The 19,767-nt window shown below is 57.0% G+C and overlaps 6 protein-coding genes across 6 annotated transcripts; 3 read left to right on the forward strand and 3 right to left on the reverse strand.

Annotated features, from left to right (window-relative positions):
- Positions 1-949: 949 nt before the first annotated feature.
- Positions 950-2,373, forward strand: BKA78DRAFT_310958 (AAA domain-containing protein; the record flags this gene model as incomplete). The annotated part of the gene is made up of 1 exon (XM_066888169.1): positions 950-2,373. A coding segment is annotated over one exon (1,219 nt), but the record flags the coding sequence as incomplete, so codon positions are not given.
- Positions 2,374-3,347: 974 nt separating this feature from the next.
- Positions 3,348-5,849, reverse strand: BKA78DRAFT_112271 (uncharacterized protein). Its single transcript, XM_066882284.1, has one exon. The coding sequence runs from the start codon at positions 5,511-5,513 to the stop codon at positions 3,438-3,440; it is 2,076 nt and encodes a 691-aa protein (XP_066745168.1). The 5' UTR covers positions 5,514-5,849; the 3' UTR covers positions 3,348-3,437.
- A 616-nt stretch (positions 5,850-6,465) lies between these two features.
- Positions 6,466-8,440, reverse strand: BKA78DRAFT_310962 (uncharacterized protein). The gene is made up of 2 exons (XM_066888170.1): positions 7,611-8,440; positions 6,466-7,556 (listed from the first exon to the last, which is right to left on the reverse strand). The coding sequence occupies exons 1-2, from the start codon at positions 8,100-8,102 to the stop codon at positions 6,864-6,866; spliced, it is 1,185 nt and encodes a 394-aa protein (XP_066745169.1). The 5' UTR covers positions 8,103-8,440; the 3' UTR covers positions 6,466-6,863.
- Positions 8,441-9,265: 825 nt separating this feature from the next.
- Positions 9,266-12,089, forward strand: BKA78DRAFT_294442 (uncharacterized protein; the record flags this gene model as incomplete). Its single annotated transcript, XM_066886355.1, has 5 exons — positions 9,266-9,696; positions 9,838-10,106; positions 10,153-10,726; positions 10,781-10,855; positions 10,904-12,089. The coding sequence occupies 5 exons, from the start codon at positions 9,266-9,268 to the stop codon at positions 12,087-12,089; spliced, it is 2,535 nt and encodes an 844-aa protein (XP_066745170.1).
- Positions 12,090-12,810: 721 nt separating this feature from the next.
- On the reverse strand, positions 12,811-13,962 carry BKA78DRAFT_280725 (DNA-binding protein; the record flags this gene model as incomplete). The annotated part of the gene is made up of 1 exon (XM_066885622.1): positions 12,811-13,962. The coding sequence occupies exon 1, from the start codon at positions 13,645-13,647 to the stop codon at positions 12,811-12,813; it is 837 nt and encodes a 278-aa protein (XP_066745171.1). The 5' UTR covers positions 13,648-13,962.
- Positions 13,963-14,125: 163 nt separating this feature from the next.
- On the forward strand, positions 14,126-17,726 carry BKA78DRAFT_112361 (armadillo-type protein). Its single transcript, XM_066882285.1, has 4 exons — positions 14,126-15,085; positions 15,134-16,920; positions 16,972-17,402; positions 17,523-17,726. Exons 1-4 carry the CDS (start codon positions 14,276-14,278, stop codon positions 17,690-17,692), a joined length of 3,198 nt encoding a protein of 1,065 aa, XP_066745172.1. The 5' UTR covers positions 14,126-14,275; the 3' UTR covers positions 17,693-17,726.
- The last annotated feature ends 2,041 nt before the right edge of the window (positions 17,727-19,767 follow it).

Below are 19,767 nucleotides of genomic sequence, written 5' to 3' on the forward strand. Positions count from 1 at the left end.
AGAAGATCAACAGGTTTCAGTACACTTTGGCTAAACATGAAGCGCCTACGGGGTTCTCTTTCACCGAGTCCCAGATCACTGTGGGCGAGCCCATTGTGATTTCCGACGAAAAGGGTCATTTTGCGCTAGCCAATGGCTATGTCAAGCTCGTGCGGAGACGATCCATCACGGTGTCAGTCGACAGAAGACTTCACAATGCTCGCATCCGAGAGCCCGACTTTCATCCACGCGACAGACAAAAATTTGCCGGAATCATGGACGTTACAAGTGGACCTGCAAAGTCGACAGAGTACGTGCAGGCTGATGGAAAGCCGATCCTCTATCGTCTGGACAAAGATGAGTTCAGCAACGGAATGGCCATGGTCCGCAACAATCTGATCCAGCTCATGAATGACGGGGACTTTCGGGCGATGAAATTGCGGTCTCTGATTGTCGACGGTGCAACACCAGAGTTCAAGCCCAGCCCCAGCGCCTACTCCATCCGGACGCAATCACAGGGCGCAATGAACTCGGACCAGGAAGCTGCCGTGGAAAAAGTCTTTTCTGCGCAAGACTACGCCCTAGTTCTCGGTATGCCTGGCACGGGCAAGACCACGACCATTGCCCACATCATCAGGTCTCTTGTGGCCAAAGGGAAGAGTGTCCTCCTGACGTCGTACACCCACACTGCTGTCGACAACATCCTCCTCAAGATTCGTAATGACGGTATTGGCATTCTGCGTCTTGGGGCGACAGCCAAGATCCACCCAGAGGTACAAGAATTCGCTACCATTGCCGCTCACCCTGTGAAAACTCTCGAAGAACTCGAGCGGTCTTGGAAGGATCCTCCTGTTGTAGCGACTACCTGCTTAACAATCAATCATCCTATCTTTAGACGACGCCTTTTTGACTACTGCATTGTCGACGAAGCGTCGCAGATTACATTGCCCGTCTGCCTGGGCCCGATCCGCATGGCGAAGCGCTTCATCTTGGTCGGAGATCACTATCAGCTCCCACCACTTGTCCAGAACAAAGATGCCCAGGAAGGCGGTCTAGACGTGAGTCTGTTCAAGCTGCTTTCGGATAAACAGCCAGAGTCAGTTGTCAACCTCGAACATCAATATCGCATGTGCGCCGACGTCATGCTCCTCTCCAACACGCTCATCTACAATGGCCGCCTCAAGTGTGGCAACCAAGCGGTCGCGGACCGCTCCCTCAACGTCCCCTCGATATTAGCCCTTCAGCGATTTCACGAGTCGAGCAGGTCTAGCATGTTCTCGTGCACATCCAGCTCCTCGAAGTCGCTGTGCCCCAGCCCTAATACGTCAAGCTGCTGGCTCCAACACACAGTCCTGCCTCCCAACAAAGTCGTCTTCCTCAACACCGACCCCCTCCTGCCTTCGTCTCTCGAAGCCGTAGCCAACTCTCGGATGACCAGCCCCGTTGAAGCAACCCTGACCCTCCATGCCGTCGAAGCGTTCCTCGCAGCTGGAATCGATGCCGCCGACATAGGCGTCATAACCTTCTACCGCTCGCAACTGGCACTCCTACGACAAAGCCTACGCCACCGGCCCGGCCTCGAGCTCCATACGGCCGACAAATTCCAAGGCCGCGACAAGGAAGTCATCCTGGTCAGCTGCGTGCGCAGCAACGAAGCTTGCATAGTAGGCGAGCTGCTCAAGGACTGGCGACGCGTCAACGTGGCCGTGACGCGCGCGCGCAGCAAGCTGGTCATCCTCGGCAGCAAAAGGACGCTCGTCGGCTCGGGCAACGAGACGCTCAAAGGCCTCGTCGACGTGTGCGAGAGCAAGGGGTGGGTCCTGGATTTGCCGGCCAATGCTGCGCGGGACCATTCGATTGATGACTCGGGGCTCAGTCAGACGCAGGCCGATACTGACGCAGGGTGTCCTGGCGTTGAGAGGAAGATGCGCGATTGCAAGCTCCGCAGCCCAAAGAGGAGTCCGATGAAGCAGTACTTGGCGCCGAAAGGTGCAAATGCGGGTGCCGCCAGTCAGAGCCCAACGAAGAAGAGCAAGAAGCCGCTGTCAAGCCAGTCGAATCAAGGCGTGAAAAGGACGACTCGCGTCCCGGAAAAGAGGGGCGTAGTGAGTAAGAAGGCGCTGCTGAGTGGGAGAGCGGTGCTGAGGGATATTGTTAACGACGCCATGGGCGATGCTGGCTGGGAGTGATTTATTGGATAGCGCAGCAGCGTAGGCGGTTTCCGCATGATTTTTTTCCCTTTTTCTCTCTCTTCGTCTTGTTGGAAAGGGTCAGAGCGGCGTCCGGGTTGGTACGAGTTGGCGATGTATGTCTTGTCGTGTTGTCTTTTCTTGGTTGTATCGAATTGTCTTGGGTATTTGTAGATTGAATGACATGCTAACGCTCTCGGTTTTCCATGCAGTCAAATCACAAACTTTCGACTTGGGTTTCCATTTTCCCTCGCTCTCTCTTCTGCTCCTTCCTGCAACCAAAGTCAGGTCCCCTTCACGCACGCACCAGCCACGCCCTGTCCCCTGCCTGCCGTCCCCCACAACACCCACAAAAAAAGAGACCCCTCTCCATCCATAAAAAAAATTGCAAAACGTACAACAGGCGGGATTCGCTGCTGGTCACCCACGCAACTACTAATCGCCCGCAACGTAGCTTGTCTATGGAAGAGCGGACGGGGTTCCGAATTCTCTACGTGCTATGGCCGTACGTGGAGGGAGGTGCGATGAATGAGGGTTATGTAGTGAAACCCAGACGGATGAGAAGGGGGAGCTGGAGTTGAGAAGGGGTGAAGACGAGGGCGAGGGCGAAAGGAGGAGGCGGGGGTGAGGAGAAAGAAAGGGGCGGGAGGGTCTTGAGTGTGCGGTGTTGGAGAGGGATGGAAGAGGGCGAGGCCAGACTCTGGCACGAGAAAATACCAGTGCAAGTCCGCCAGTGCGCTACCCGGCGGATGCGAGCGAGGGAGCGAGTGGTGACTTCCATGCCGCTCCTCCAATTGAGCAGCTAAAGGTGTGCAGTTCTTTTTTCTCTCGCTTTTCGAATACTCCCACTCGCTCATTAGGTGGACAGACAAGGCGCTTAAGAGCGATGAGTAAGGCGCCACACAGGTAGATAGGAATGGATGTCTACGAAGAGCAAGAGGGCGGCAGCGGCATAGATTTGAGGAATGATGAAAGGGAAGGCTTACGGGAAAGAAGGGAAGGGTATTGAAGCATCTCCGGCAAGAAACGTTGTCTTGAATACCGCCAGATACCTTGGAATCCTGGCCTTGCTGGCACAAAGCGTACCATAGACGAAGGGAACTATGTAGTTGAATAGGTATCTACCCGCATATCACTCCAGTCCAGCCAACGACAACTAAATCACAGCGTCCAAACCCAAAGTCTCCTTATCCTTCTTCTCTTCACTCTCGATCCAGCCTTCTTCAAGGGTATCCGACAACTCGCACCTCCCAAATCATAATGGAAAACTCACACAACCACCTCCTCAACATCAACAGCAAACCAATCCCGCTCATGCGCCTTGAACAGCGCCAACATGACGCACGCCGCCAACTGCCACGTAAACGCCACCACCTGCCGCTCCAGCTCGTCCACTGCGTCGCCGCTCGCATGCTCCAGACCCAGCCCTCCTGTTGCTCTTTCCCCTGGTTCCCCTTGTCCACCCTGCGCGCCTGTCTCCGCGCCGCGCAAACCCGCCGCCGCCGCTGCCTGTTCTAGCAGTACGGCGACCTCCTGCAGCGCCAACAGATCGTCGACGATGAAGGCGTCCGCGCCCTCGCCGATCCGGACGTAGATGAAGCCAACGAGCGCCGCGGCAGCGCGCGTGGGCGGGACGGCGAGCGGGTTGACTTCGCCCAGGCGTGGGCCCGGCGGCGTCTTGCGGCGGCGTTTTCCTCCTGGTGGCCGCTCCTCGTGCTCCTTCCCGACCCCCTGGCCACCAGAAAGAACCAACGCCGCGCCCATGGCTGCGACGCGGCACGCCGCAAACCGCACCCAGTCGCTCTCGCGCACACACATCATCATACGGCCCGCGTGCGGCAGCAGGACGGGCAGGGCGTCGGGACGGCGCGGCCACAGCGTCGCTAGCCATGCGACGCCGTTGAAGAAGCGGGCGTACTGCTCGTCGGTGAAGAGGCAGCGCGAGCGGCCGAGGTTTAGGACGGATTGGGAGGTGGAGGGCAGGGGGAGGAATGTGGAGAGGGAGCCGGGCGGCGAGGATGGAGAGAGGTGGCGGTGGAGCGTGGTCAGGAGGAGGGTTGTTGGGAGGGGTGTGGGTTGCGGCAGTGGGGAGGGTTTGGCGTGGGGATGGGGATGAGGAGGTGGTGATGCGGCTTTGCGTTTTAGAGGAGCCGGACGATTGCTCCCCGGGTCTTGCGTGTGGCCGGTAGCTTTTGATGGGGTGGGTAGTGTAGGCGGATAGGGAGCATTCGTCGTGTCCAGCAGCAGCCCCTTGTCTTTTTCGCCCCTGGGTTGCTGTTGTTCTCCTCCCACAAGCCGTTCTCCATCCCCAGCTTCTCCTCCCCCCGGCCGTTCTCCATCCCCAAGCTCTTCTCCGCCCCCCTCGCCATCTCCCACTCCTACTTCAGCCCCACATCCAGCATGCCCCTCCGCAACAACGTCTTCATATCTCGGCGGTGCCTCCTGAACCAACGGATTCCACTCCCCCTGCAACGTCTCCCCTGGAATTATCAAGTACCTGTCCCACTCATTCTCGCCCCACTCGCGCCCGCTGAACGTCTTTTCGAAATCGATTTGCGGGCTGCGTAGCGAAAACGAGGACTCCTCGTGAGCAGCCCCTTCTGACCCTTTGACGCGGGCCGCCGCAGCGCGGAGGACGGCTTCGAGGCAGTCAGAGCGCGGAAACGTAACCTCGAATCGAGGTGTTTGCGAGAGAGACTTCAGAGCGAGCAGCAACCCGCGCGCCTGCACGCTCAGGGGGCGTTTGGCGCCGGCCGTGGGCATGAGGACGGCGCTGGGGCCATGGAGGGCTAGGCGTAGGCTTAGGGAGTCTTCGTTCTCTTCCAGCAACGTGAGCCCATCTGGCCGCCGTATTGCCTCGGCCGGCACGACGAGATAAAAGTCGCGGATGCCCTTGTTGGCGGCGCGGATTTTCAGTGGGAGGTAGAAGTAGAGAAGGAAGGTGCCGCTCTCGTCCCAAGCTATCCGAAAATATAGTTCCGGTTTGGTATTGTTGGTCGTCGCCTCCGGCGCTGAAAGGTCACCAAGTGCCTGTTTATTGCCCGTTTCCGTGTCGTGCCACGTGATCAGGAAGCGGTCGAGCGAGATATTTGTGGGCAAGGGACCATTGGTGAAGTGGATGGGGCGTTGGTGGAGGGCAGGCGATTCGTCGGGATTCATGACGAGGCAGTTGTTCGTCCGGGTTGACGACTGCTCCTTGTCGACGGCAGGCAAGACTTGGCCGTGGGTTGGATTTGTCGTGGAGCCGCGGTCGTCGGTCAATTCGACGCGAGCCTGAACCCAGAGACAACAAGTTAACGCTGTTGACTTGATAGCTGCGATGGTACGATGACTCCGTATATTCATTCTATTAAATCAAAAGCGCCTCCAAACCCGGACACACTCGACGCCTGCAAAATGAAACCAGAACAAGACCATATGAGACTCCGTCATTGTGCAACCCCACAGCTTTTCGCTCGGATAATAGAAAAAGACGGTTGACTCGATGTCTTCAAGTCTCAGGAAAAGCCCACGAGAATCAACCTTCAGTCCACCTGGGCGGCTCCACTTCGAACACAGCAGAGAAGAGAGGAGACGGGCCCAAGGGCGGGTCAACCTCGGACCTCGACTACTGTGAGAAGGGAGGGGCACCAACGGTGTCTATTACATACATGCAGGGGAAGTGTTGTGATGCAGCAAACTAGGACGGCAAGCCACGCAGCTTTGCAACAGTCCGATGGCACCAGTCACTCCGAACGCAACACCAAGCAGAGGAGACGAGCCATGATAGCACCTCCGAGAAAGCACAACTTGGCGAGTCAACCTCGAATCTTGATTGTTGGTAGAAGCGGTGCACGCATCGGTGCCGTTGCAATGCGACGGAGCGAGCCAAAACCTAAATACGCTGAGTGAGCAGATTGTACAGGTGCGAAGGGGACAGCTCAGCTTGAAGAAACGAAGAGCAGCGAAGCCGCGCAACATTCCGACAACGCGAGTCCACTTCGAATACAGCAGCAAGTAGAGGAGACGAGCCCAGCGATGCACCAAAGTGTCACAACCAGGCGGGTCAACCTCGAATCTCGACTGCTGCTAGAAGGGACGGGCGCTGAGGGTCCGTCGCGGACCGACGCTGCGGGTCGTATCGAGTCGCTGGAGGCCGACCGTTCGACGCGTCCCTGTACGCATCGCTCACTTAGCTCAAGTCCCGCCAGAGAAGGGAATGAGACTGAAGAAGAAGCAGCGATGCACATACCGATGCCGGCTGCGATGATCGACGTGGTGGTGATGGAGGGTGGATGGGTCTGTGATGGAGTTGAAGAGGGCAGACGGGGGGCAGAACACGACGCGCTGTTGAAGCTGCAGTCTTAGGTAAGCGATGGATGAGTCATCCCATCGGGCACGTGCGTGGGGAAAAGCCGGTGGCTGGGCCGGCTACACCTGCCCTTTTGGTCCCTTCCAACACCCTCGCTTCGGCTGTCATCCGCGTGTCGGAGCGTCGAGCTATGCGTTCTCCAGCTGACCATCTGATCACATTGTCATCTAAGGTGCTGAAGCTCTCCAAACGTTAAATCTGCAAAAGACGATTGGAAGGGCAAGTCTTGCTCGGAAGATGGATTTGGATCGCCGCATAGCAATCCCCCTTGATTGCCGCAGAGGATTCATGCGTACATTGTAGTCTGCACAGCGTAAGAGTACAGTCGAGCATTGCTGACCCGCTCAACACCACCCATATTTCTCGTTTGCTACCCATTCCACCGAATCGACAAGGCGGCCTTTTGCCGGGAGGTCGCCGTACCATCGCAAGCTCGCAATGCTTTCCGAATCCCTATTGACAACCTCGGCCTCTGGATCCAGCATCTTTGCAGCAGCAACGACTTCTGGCGATGGATTCCAGTAGTCGACCTGCTCCATGTGCCAGTCGTCGGTCTCGCTCTGGGCTCTAGCCAACAGCGCAGCAATGGCCGGAACCACCGAAGCCGGGGCGGCGTCGGGCTCAACCACGATGCGGAGGATGTGCAGCGTGTTGCCTTTGGCCTCGCCCTTGTTTGGGTTGGACCACATCCTGGTCCAGTAGCACCATACCCGCTGGCCATCCTTCTCCCCCACGACGCCGCCTTTGATATCTGGGAATCTGCCGTAGATTTCCGTCCCCACGAATTGCTCACGTGCGTGGTGCCATCGGATCGTTTCAACGTTTGGAATCAGGGCGACCCTGGTTATGCCATTTGCTGCGCCCTGTGCCAGGCTTTTTCGCAAAAGTGCTTCATCTGCAGCGCACAGAGGGGCCAAGTCCTCTGCTTTGAGTTCCTTGACCGCCGGCAGCACGCTTGCATGACGTGGATTGGCGACAGGCGGCAGAGAAATATGAGCAGAAGGAAACGGTTCCCACCCATGAGAAGCATAGAATTTCTTGCCGTGAACGTCAGAAGATTCTGCAGGGTATTCACGTGCTTATCTACTCACCTTGCCGATATCAGAGTACAAGATAGAGAATAGGCATTCGCGTTTTTCCGAAGTCTGATAGGTCTGTAGCATTTTCCCGAGCTCTTGCATCATTCGTCCCGCGTATCCTCGTCCCCGGTATTCTGGGGGACAGTAGACGCTTCCAACGCCGTGTACGATTACGTCCTTTACGTGTCCATCCTGGGCAACCATGGCCGTCTTGCGAAAGGTCTCACATCCAGACAATACACGGCGCTTGGGACCTGGTGAGGCGGTATCAACAAGCACCCACCAGCTCTGGCCTCCGTTTTTTGTGCATTCTTGGTTGGCGAGACATTCTTCGCGGCGGAGGTATCCTTCGAGTGACAGGGCACCTTTCCAGCTGTTGCCATTGATGGTCCATTGGGCCAATCTCTCGTCGTCCGTCGGTTCTACCAGGGCAAGGGAAGGGGAGTCGCTGGAGGGAAGAGGGTCGGCATGGCCGTTGGTGTGGCCGTTGGCAAGTCCGTTCATGATGATGAAAAGGTAGATATAAAGTATATTCAGATAGCGTAGGGCTAAGAATGACGGCGAATGCAGTGCAGAAGTGGAGGGGCAGCCAAGGGATATTTAAGCCGGCGAATTCTGGGACGGGGCGCGGCTAGTGTCGACGAGAAGGTGGTCGTGGAACTGACAGAAGCAACTGACTGCTCTTGGCGACCCCGAGACACTGCGTGCGGACGGTGAGGGTTTCGGGGCGTCCCGATGCGAACCGAGTCAAACCGGCCATGGTCATTGGGCAGTTGGGTACGAGACATGCGGAGGGCGTAGGCGTAGGGCGCAGAATGTGGAGCGGCGATGGATCAGGGCAGACATGGAGGTGGATAGATGGCCGCAGCAGGATTGAGATGAGGATGCTCACGTACATGCAAAAAGTCAAGATGAATACGTACATGCCATGACGACGCGGGGTTGGTTGTTTCGACAGCTGCACGCCCGCCGTAGCTGTGTAGGTAGTATTCCATGTTTGCCTCAGGCACCCAGGCCAGAACGGTCTCGACGGCTGTCTTGGGCGCGTCCACGTCCATCGTCCAGCACCCCTCCCTCATTGCGGGTGTGGTGCTGGTCAACAAACGGCGCTCGCACAGAAGTCTGGCTCCGTCTACGACTACCACCTACCTGAGCGAGCCCAGCGACGTCTGGATGCCCCGTCAGTCAGCAGCGACGATACTGCCGACCGGTCCATCCATCATCCCCAGCCCACGCCAGGGCAGTTTGCAGCAAACGCGTGATTCCCGACTTGCCCACCACCTCACCCTCGCACTCACCTCCAACACCTCGCAGCGGACCGCCGTGGGCCTGGCCGCTGCTGCTCAACTCCAGTAGCCTGCCGCCAACACAACCTACCTAAGCTCACTGGTCCGCTGCCTCTCGCTGCACTCATCTACCTACGCCCTCTCGCCTCTTGTCGTGCCTCGACTCACTTCCCACCTCTGCAGCCGCTTTCCCCTTCGATGCTAGGCCTCGCGAAACGGTCCGCCGGTGCCCTTTGCCTTCAACAGAAGACGCAAAGCCAGCTCCGACAAGCCCGTCTACACACCGTTTGAGCACAAGCCATGATGCCGCGTCGCCCTCATGCTATACCCCCACGGCATATAGAAACCATCACAATCTCCTCCTCCGACGATGATCACGATATGGAGGACTTCGACCTCGCCGGTGCTCCGCAATCCCCCGGCAATGGTCTGCTCAACATGCAGCCGCCAGATCATGACAGTGATTGGGAAGAAGTGCTGAGGATAACTCGCAATGCAGAGGCCGCCGAGAATGCTCATGCTGAGCGAACCAACGAAATGACAGAAGACGATTGTCTCGCACGTATACTCGAGGTTTTCTCCGACATAGCCCACAATCACGTCGTGGAAATGTTTCGGGCGAAGAAGGTTGCTGGCAAAGAAGCCAACGGAGCATTGTGTGACGAGATGATCGTTGAGATTCTCGACGGCGGCAGCTACCCCAAGGAAAGAGAGGTGCGGCGTGAAAACCTCAAGCGAAAGTTCCGCGCGAGCAGCGAAGAGTCAGAGCCCCCCGTGGACGCGCAGCGAAACTCCACGTATAAAGCGTTAGCGTAAGTGAATCAAAGGGCTCCTACGCATTTCGCTTTGACAGTTGGCTGGATGTTGAGCCACGACTAAGGTGCTGCGCGCGGCCCCAACAAGGGAGCAAGCCGTGGATTTGTTCACATAAAGTTTGCTAATCACATTCGCAGTATCCAGCTTCTACTTAATGAATTTTTGCTCGTGCCCAAGAGATTCATCAACACCACCGTCTCGGAAAAGAAGTCTGCGTTCCACTCTTACATTGCCATCGAGGAAGCAGACCGCACATACACCGAGACCGCGCAAAGAGACAGGCTGTACCGAAGACCCGCCAAATCTCGAATTGTGACAGAACCCAACGGTCTCCCGACTGACACGATGCGGCGCGCCATTCAACGAGAAATTACAAGTGCGAAGAAGAAGGTCGAGAAGAGCACTCGTGAGTTTCCCGCAATGGCTCAAGACTTTTATTGACAATCGCACAGAGAAGCGCAAAGAGAAAGAGCGCAAAAGGCTTGAAGAAGAGGAAAATGAATCAGTCGCTAGGGCCAATGGAGACATGACTGAGTGTGGATGTTGCTTTTGCGAGTTTCCCACCAACAGGATGACATTCTGCGGCGGCGAACAGCTCCACTTCTTCTGCAAAGACTGCGCCAGGTCGTATGTGAGCAACGAAATCGGACAGCGCAAGTGTCGACCAACATGCATGGACACCGGCGGCTGTGGCGCACAATTCCCTCGCAGCCAGCTCAAGGCATTTCTCGAACCGAACTTGTTCGACACTCTCGAGCGCCTGCAACAAGAACAAGACCTCCGCGACGCCGGTATAGAAGACCTCGAGCAATGTCCTTTTTGCGACTTCAAGGCCATCTGTGAGCCAAAGGAAGTCGACCGCGAGTTTCGGTGCCTCAACGACGACTGCTTAGTGGTCAGCTGCCGGCTGTGCCGACTGGAAACCCACGTACCCCTCACGTGCGAGCAAGCTGCCAAGGACAAGAAGATTGACGTCCGTCACAAAGTTGAGGAGGCAATGACGGCGGCTCTCATTCGGGAGTGCAAGTAAGTCTCAACGGAGCCCCAACTGAGAATCCATGCGCTAATCAGAGCATGCAGTAAATGCAAGAACAAGTTCATCAAGGAGTATGGCTGCAACAAGATGACCTGCCCCTCTTGCAGAAACCTTCAATGGTAAGACTCTCATACCCAACCGACGGATCTTTACTAACTACGGCTTAGCTACGTCTGCTCAAAAGACGTCAAGGACTACAACCACTTCAGCGACAAGCCAGGCGGCTGTCCTCTCTACGAAAACACGGAGCAACGGCACGACGAAGACGTCAAGAACGCCGAAAAAGCTGCCTTCGAGGAGCTGAAGAAGGAGAACCCCGCCATCGATGACAAGGACCTCAAGATCCAGGTATCGGAAGCCGTCAAGAAAGCCGAAAAGGACCGCATTAAGCGTGGGGCCCGTCATCCAGGCGCAGCTGGCTACCATCATGGAGAGTTCGGCCCAGACGCTCACCTCGCTGGCTACTATTTGGGCGCACGCCCGCCGCCGCCGGCTCGCGTTCCCCAATTGCAAGATGAGAGAGATCTTCCTCGTGTGGGCCACCGTGTGTTTGTGGACGGCGCAGACGACGCAAATCCGGGAGACGGTGGTTGTCCATGCGCAACACTGGACCCGGTTAGAGACTGGTACCCGCGCAATCTCCTGGCGCGGTTTGCCCGTGACAGAGGCTGTCGCTGTGGCCGCTACAACAACGCAAACCCAGAGGCCGAGCCCAATGGTGCTGCTGCCGCAGCTGTGCAAAACCCGCCGCCTGTCGCCCCCGCCGCAGACCTTGCTGCGCGCTTCCGAGACTTCGTCGCCTTCCGCGGTCCGTTCGGAATCCCTCCTCCAATGCCAGGACCCCTTCCCATGATCCAGGACCGCTACGAACCCGCAAGGGCGGCGGCTGAAGGTGCGGCTTTGGCTGACGGCATCATGCGGCAGAGGCGTCGAGAGGAGATTATGGAGCAAGCCAGACTTCGACAAGAGCAAGAGGACGCAGCATTTGACCGGCAGCAAGAAGCATTTGAGCGGCAGCGAGCCCATCCTCCCATGCCCAGGCTTGTGGGCCGCATGGCCCGTCAGGGCGGCGGCGGCGGCGACAACGTGGCGCGCACTCGTCACGTCCGCGGCAACGGCGTGGTCAACAACGTGATGCCGCGCACTCTTCATGTTCCTCGCGGCGGCGGCGCCAACGCGGAGCGCGATCAGCGAATCGCAGCGCTGGAGCGCATGGTGGATCGCCGTACGGACGCTGAGAGACAACTTGAAGCCGACAGGCATGCTCGCGACGTGCAAGACGCCTTGAACGACGCTCGCAGGTACCTGCTGCCTCGTACCGGTAGAGTTGGTCGAGATGGCTACCCATACTGATTTGCATCTGCGGCTGCGACTTGCCCCGCGGGCTCCTACGAGTGATTGAGATGTACGATTTTCATTTTCACGAGCCCTCTTTTCTTTTTCTTGGGCTACTCACCTTTTCCTTTTTCCCTATTCCCCCTTTTCACTTTTCAATTCTTCTAAAAGCAGTCGGTCCCACGGCGGCAGCATCTCTAGGGTGGGTCTTTTGGCTCGGCGTCCGGCTGGTGGAAGGGGGATGATTGAAAGAATGAAGTCGATGAGGCTGTCCTGGAAAGGACACACACATACAAACAACATCAAAGGCGCCAATCGACGAAATACTCTTGAACAGGGAGGTGTCTTCATCACGGCCTACTCGACCAACTTTTGCCTCCGGATACATACTCCGGATACATATCACGCTGAAGAAATGGCCGGGTTTGACCTTGCACACAGGAGGGCGGAGGGAGAGGCACAGAATGATTGGAGCTACAAAACGACGGACGACGGGCTTGCTTTGGGTCTCAAAGTGGTTTGCTTTTTTCTCTCCTACGAAGGGCAGCGCGTGGCGTTGGCGTTGGCTTGGTCGAGGAACATGGCCGTGGGCCGATCTTCTTTGGCTCTTCTTTGGTGCCCGGGACACGGTAGATTCATCACACGTCATGGCCCAAGAAGGGAGGTACATCTTCCAGAATGAGGGGAACTTGGATTCCAAGGCTTGCTTCTTTGCCTCAGAGGAATCAAATTCGATAGTCTAAATTGATCCAGCGGAGCTACCGTCTTGCTGCGTGCTCATGTCCATCTTTGCCCTGCCTTCTTCAATCCACATTTCAAACACCATTTCGCCGGCCTCAACGGCCCTGACGGGTGTCGTTTTGACGCCTCCCAAGTCTTCTCCCTTTCTACGTTTCCCCGCTCCGTTGTCCTCGTCTTCGTTCTGTCCGGCTCTCTTCCGCCTAGCTTGTAGGGATGGCTCTACCGGTATCCACGGCTGTGGGTGACCTATCGGCGGCTCTGCCTCTTCCTTTACTTCCACCACTACGGTAAATGTGCAACCCGAGGGCAGTGGTTTCAAGCGTGCGTCGCACGTGCTGAGCCTCGCAAGGACCGCCCTAAACTGCTCTTCCATATCGACCTGCACGGCCGCCAAAGCGGAGGAAGCGGCCGCCGCAGCAGCATCCGGCTCGTCCGGCTCGCGCTCCATGAGCAGCTCGCGCTCGGCAGCCTCGACGTGCGGGAAGCGGCTCACATCCCAGACGAAGCGCTCGAGGGGGCGGGCGTCGCGGCTGTAGACGACGAGGGCTACGGAGCGCGCGCGGCAGCGCAGCAGCTCGGCCTCGACGGCGGCGACGGCGTCGGCGAGCCAGGCGCAGACGGCCGGGTGGCGCGACTGGGCGACGGGGTAGTTGTAGGCGCGCGAGGTGAGGAACGAGGCGCGCGGGTACAGGCCGCGGTGGTAGAGGATTGTGTGCAGCGAGACGGTCAGGAAGGAGGTGAAGGCGCCGATGAGGGCGGTGAAGGTTGCTGGCGGCGCACCTCTCCTATGGGCTTGCGATTGGCCTTGAGCCGCCGTCGTCGACGGGGATGCCATGCTGCCGGTGCGCCCGGTGGTGAGCTTGTATCCGTAGGGCTTAGCTTGTGAGTACCCTGGTCGTTGGTCGGTGGGGAGTGCGTGGGCTGCTGCGTCCGCCGGAGACGACGTTCAGCGCGGCTTCATGCTGTGTGGTGGGCGCGGGACGTGAGCCAGGTAGTGGGAGGGCAGTGGAAGCAATGGCTGAGGGTTTGTGAGGATTGGGAGGTGAGGTGTCGTTGATGTTGTTGGCGGGGTGTTGACTTGACGTGACGCGTAGCGGAGGTGGTGGAAAAGCGCGGCTTGACGCTTTGACCGTCCCTTGTCACCGCCTCCATTGCTGCGCATCAACCTCACTACAACTTCAATTCTCTCCAAGCAGAGGCTGGTGTTTGGTGATCTTCTTTCTGTCCTTCCAGAAGCACCTCTTGCTCCCTTCAACTGCCACGGACGTCTCCATCATCCTTTTTGTCCAGGCACAGCGGGGATCCTCGCCGTTTCACCCCAGCATACTCCGGGCGGTGAGAGCTCCACAACCGCTCGACCCCACGAATTTTGTCCTCGACTCACGTCACGCGTCTTCTCTTGCAGTAGCCCACGCCACAACAACGCGCCTTTGCTCTCTGTACGCCAAAGACGTCTTGCAGCCATGGAGGAGCAACTCGTCCGCCTCCTCGCCGACACCCAGGCGAATGCCGAAGCTCCCCGTAAGCAGGCCGAGCTGCAACTCGAGCAGCTGTACGGCAACGAGGCCTTCCCTGCCGGCCTGGTCACTGTCGCCTCGCACGACTCGGTTCCGCTCGAGATACGGCAGTGCGCGCTGTTGACCCTCCGCAAGTACATTGTCGTGACGTGGACCCCGCAGTTTGAGGAATTCCGCGGTCAGCTTGTGCTCAACGACGAGCAGAAGCGCCAGCTGCGTCACTCGCTGCTTGAGCTCGCCACGAGCGCGACGGCCGAACGCAAGATCAAGACGGCCGCCAGCTATGCCGTTTCCAAGATTGCCTCTGCAGACTACCCGGAGCAGTGGCCAGAACTCCTGCCTGGTCTGCTCCACATGATACCCAATGCCCAGGACGGCCAGCTTCACGGCGCGCTCAAGGTGCTCAGCGAGCTGGTCGAGGACTCGCTGCACGAGCAGCAATTCTTCAGCTGCGCGCGGGACATGGTCAAGACCATGTACGACGTGGCTGCCAACGACCAGAGAAAGCCCACGCTGCGCGCATTGGCCATTTCCGTTTTCCGCGCCTGCTTTGGCACCCTGGAGATGGTCATGGAGGACCACAAGGCCGAGGTCAAGAGCTTTGCAGAGGAGGCTCTGAGCGTCTGGCTGCCGTTCTTTGTCGAAATTTTGAAGAGCAAGCTTCCCAATGCTCCGACGGAGGAGGAGCAGAGTCAGAACGCGTCGGCTGCAGAGACTTGGAGGGGTCTGGTGGCATTGAAGCTGCAAGTCGTAAAGGTATGTACACAACAAGACTATCTGCATGTTGATATTAATGATCGGTAGGCCCTCATGAGAATACGTTCCGTTTTCCCCTCGACTCTTTCGCCGCACAGCCCCGTCCTCTTCTCATCGACCTGGGACGAACTGTCCTCGCTCCAAGCTGCATACCACAGCATGTACATTGAGGACGAGAGACAGAGCCGTTTGGAAGATGCCGACGGCTTGCCTTACACGCTCGACTTCCTCGTGTTGGAAGAGCTCGACTTTATGCAGGCATGCTTGAAGGCGCCGCCGGTCCGCAAGGAGCTGGAGCAGCAACTTCAAGCCCAGGCTGCGAGTGGAAATACTTGGGTGACCGAAGTCATGAAGCTTGCCGTGGCGTACGCCCAAATCACGAACGAAGAGGAGGGTCTCTGGAACTTGGACGTCAATGTGTTCTTGTCGGAGGAGACCAGCGTCACTGCCAACTACACACCTCGGACTGCCTGCGGAGATCTCGTCATCAAGCTCGGCGAGTGGCTCAGCTCTGCGACTGTCGACGGGCTCCTCTCGTACACTCGCTCGCTATACTCGACGAACCAGTCTTGGAAGGCTAAGGAGGCCGCGCTGTATATTCTGAACCAGATGCTCAGCGACTTCTCGGACGAGGACCGTCAGATCAGCCCCGAGGCTGCCACTGGCTTCATCGACTTTGTCAGGTATGCCATGCAGCAAGAGGAGGAGTTTTTGCGTGCTCGTGGTTACCTCGTGGCTGGCAGTCTTACAATGACCTCTGGAGACGCTCTTCAACCTGTCGCTGCCTCCTTCATGGAGACTTCCCTGCAGGCAATCACCAATGATTCGTCCGACATTGTCAAGGTTGCTTGCATCCGCGCCATTCAGCATTACCTCTCCGCCTTGCCTCCGGCGATCACCTTGCCCATGCAGGGGGCCACCATCAACGCCATTTCCTCCTATCTCTCCGGCCAGGATCTGTCCGAATTTGCTGACAGCGACGATCTCATGATGACGCTTGTCGAGACTCTGCGGGATGCCATCCTCCTCGACACTCGGGTGTGCCTTGACGGTGCTGGTCTTGACCTTCTCTTCACGATTGCCAGCCACGGCGCTGCCAACTTCCAACTCACGATGCTTGTCGCCGAGACTTTTGAAGAGATTGTTTCCGCCCTGGCCTCTGCCGGCCCTGAGATTTACACTCGTCTCTGCCAAAAGGTCCTTCCTTCGCTGACTGGAGCCTTTGATGTTGGCACTCTTACCGAGGAAAATGCGTTGACCAACCTTGCTGCGGAACTGCTCGCTGTGCTGACCGAGTTTGGCTCTGAGCCTCTTCCTCCGGGCTTTGTCTCCACCGTCATGCCCAAGCTCAACCGTGTCTTGATTGGATCGAACGATGAGGAGCTCATTAAGCCCGCCACCGCCTCGGTCAAGAACATTCTGCAGCACGACCACCAGCAGCTCTTTGAGTGGCGAGACCACACTGGCAAGGGCGGCTTGGAGGTTGTTCTCCTCATCATTGACCGCCTGCTGAGCCCCTCGGTTGATGACAACGCCGCCGCTGAAGTCGGTCAGCTTGCCGCTGAGCTTGTCGAAAAGGCCGGCTCCGAGAGGTTAGGTCCTTACCTGATGACGCTGCTCCGCGCCGTGGCTGTTCGTTTGGGCAGCGCCACTCAGGCGCAGTTCATCCAGAGCTTGACCCTGGTCTTTGCCCGTCTTTCTCTAGTCAACGCCCGCGAGGTTGTCGACTTCCTTGTTCAGACTGAAATCGGCCAGAGTAACGCTCTCCAAGTCGTCATGGCCAAGTGGCTGGAGAACTCCATCAACTTTGTTGGATACGACGAGATTCGCCAGAAGCAAGTTTCCCCTGTCCCCCTTTGTGGAGTTATTTACTGATACGTTCCAAGTGTCATCGCCCTGTCCAAGCTCTACGACCTCGGCGACCCCCGCCTCGCCCAAATCATGGTCAAGGGAGACCTGATAGTCCCGGAATCCAGCCGCATCATGACGCGGTCTCGAGCCAAGCAAAGTACATACTCCCCAACCAAACAACCCACCACCTATTACGCACCATCAACAACAGCAGCATCGGTTCACTGGCGCTCTAACTCGCAAAATCGACTCTTAGATCCCGACCAATTCACCATGGTCCCCGCGACGCTCAAGATCCTCAAGGTCTTGATCGAGGAGCTCCTCTCGGCGAGCGGAAACATGCAAAACGTCAACCCCGGATCGGCTGGCGGCGCGGCGTCCCAGGAGCTGGACGACGACGAAACCGACGAGGAGTGGGAGGACGACGACGGCATCGTCGATCTCGGACTGGGTGCCTCGAAGGCTGGTATGTCTCATCTATCTCTCTATCCCCCCGCAACCCATCATCTTTCAGTCCGCCTACTATTCTAGATATTTTTTCCGCGAGCAAACGACTAATTTTGGGACCCCCGCGTCCGCATCACAGAACTCATGGCACTCGGCGAACTGGACGGGCACGGCTCGCGCCAGCGCGACGACGAGACGCAAGCGTACCTGACCAACTTTTTCCGCGAGGCGGCGCAGAAGCCGGGCTTTGAGGAAATGTTCAACGCCCTGACCGAGACGGAGCGCGAGAAGCTGCGCAACATGAGTTAAGAAGATGACATGACATGGCATTTGCACAAATGATGGCTTCGGAGATGTTGGCACAAGGGAGTAAGTACCTAGTAGGTGGGAGAATCATGACGGCAGACATTAAGATGAAGGAATGAATACCCAGGCGAGGCGAGGACGGACGCAAGCAAATAAGAGCGCTGCGGCGCGGCGCGGCCGCTACATACATACATACATGGCAGATTTTCTTGTGTGCGTGTGCAGAGGACCGTAGCAGAGCAAGAGAAAGTAGTGTATAGGATGTAGCAAGAAGATGTGCATGTCGGACAGCAAGCAGGCATGATTTCTTTTTTTGATTTCGAACAGCGGAAGCCCGCGTGCAAGAGGGATACGAATCGCTCATACATACTACCTCGCCGCCATCATCGTTACCCTTTTCTCATTGTACAAGCGAGCGTCCGTTCTCTGGTTATCTCTTTGAGAGTGTCAAATGCATACATACACATATGGATGAATGGACGGAACGGGGGATGGATGAGACGTGGGTAGCAAAAGCGGCCTGCTTGCTTGTAGATGAAGGCGGCATATTTGAGGAAGGTAGCTGGATGGCATCGTACAAATGCAATTTTGGCACCTCAAACACGTTGGTTGACTTTTACGCATTCTTTTCTCTATATGGTTGTTAGTCCCTCGCGGCCTCTTGCCCTTCGTGTGCCTGCCTCTCCTCTATCATGCATCCTTGGCCACTATTACTCCATCAGCGTCAAGTCCCCTAGACAAGGGCACCTCACCTACCAACCTAACGCACCAACCATGTCATCCTGCGCCCTCCCCCTCCCTACCTATCCACCTAGGTACCTCCTCCACTTCCCCACACAAGCACTCAAAGACCTAAAAAAAAGTGCAAAACGTATTATACAACAGGCGGGCCCGATTCGCTGCTTGCTGGTCCTCACCCACGCACCCACGCAACTGCCTACTAATCAATCGATCGCCCTGTTGCAACGCACGGTAGGTAGCTTGTCCATGGAAGAGAAGAGCGGACGGTAGGTTTTGAATTCTCTACGTGCTGTGGTCGTACGTGGTAATACCTACCAGAAAAACAGATTACAACACAATTGGATGGAGAGACGGGAGGCAGGTGGACTCTTGAGAGACAGGTGATTAAGGTGGAGTCGATGGTTAGAAGAGAGAAGGGAGGGGGTTTCGCGTGCACAACATCAGGGGAGCAAGAAGGGGTAAAGGAAAGCCCAAGGGGTGAATCTCAGACAAGAAGAAAAGACTACGTGTAACCTAGTGCAATTACACCCGGTTGCGCGTCGCCCGGCTTGCTTGCCTCCCGTCTCCAGCCATCTCCTCTCTCTCTCCCTTCCTTCCCACTTCAGCGCTAGGTAGGTAGGTAGGTAGGTAGGTAGGTATGTGCCGCGGCTTGCCTCTCCCCCTTCCCTCTATGTTGAAAGTCAAGGCTTGCCCGTCATGACATATTGTCGAAGTGTGAAATATGAGCTACAAATACCCCAAGACTTTGTGTCGATGTCTGGTCTAGCAACAAAACCGGCATGACATGCGTCCTTCCTTCTTACTTTTCCCTGACACCCCTTTACCAAGAAAACACCCACTCCGACTCCCAAACCTCCATCGCCCTACTATCGCCCCAGGAAAAGCACCACAAAGTAAACCACCAAGTCACTACCCCCTCCCCCCAATCTGATTGACCAACCCATGCGCGCAGACGCGACACACAATCTCATAAACCCCGCGGTGTATAAGCCAAGCCGGGCGCTGCAAGCCCCCCACCACCAGACCAAACGCAGAAAAGTGACGGACAGGCAGCCACAGCCATCAAGTCAAGTCACGAGCAAAAAGGACGAGGACGCATATGGTCACAACGGAGACAGAGACGATGGCAATGATGATGCATGATTAGAACCGCAGATACTATGCGTCGTGCTCGCTCGCTCGCTCGCTTGCTGATGAGACGGTTCGCTTGCACAATTGAACAGACAGACAGGGCCAAGGCATGCCTACGTGCAGAAAAGCTTGCAAAACATGGCAAAAGGTCGGACGGAACGCAGAGCGAAGCATGCATGCAATCGAAATCCCATTTTATGTTTCTT

Source organism: Phyllosticta capitalensis, assembly GCF_038381095.1.
Source record: "Phyllosticta capitalensis strain CBS 128856 chromosome Unknown BKA78scaffold_4, whole genome shotgun sequence".
Classification (NCBI taxonomy): domain Eukaryota; kingdom Fungi; phylum Ascomycota; class Dothideomycetes; order Botryosphaeriales; family Phyllostictaceae; genus Phyllosticta; species Phyllosticta capitalensis.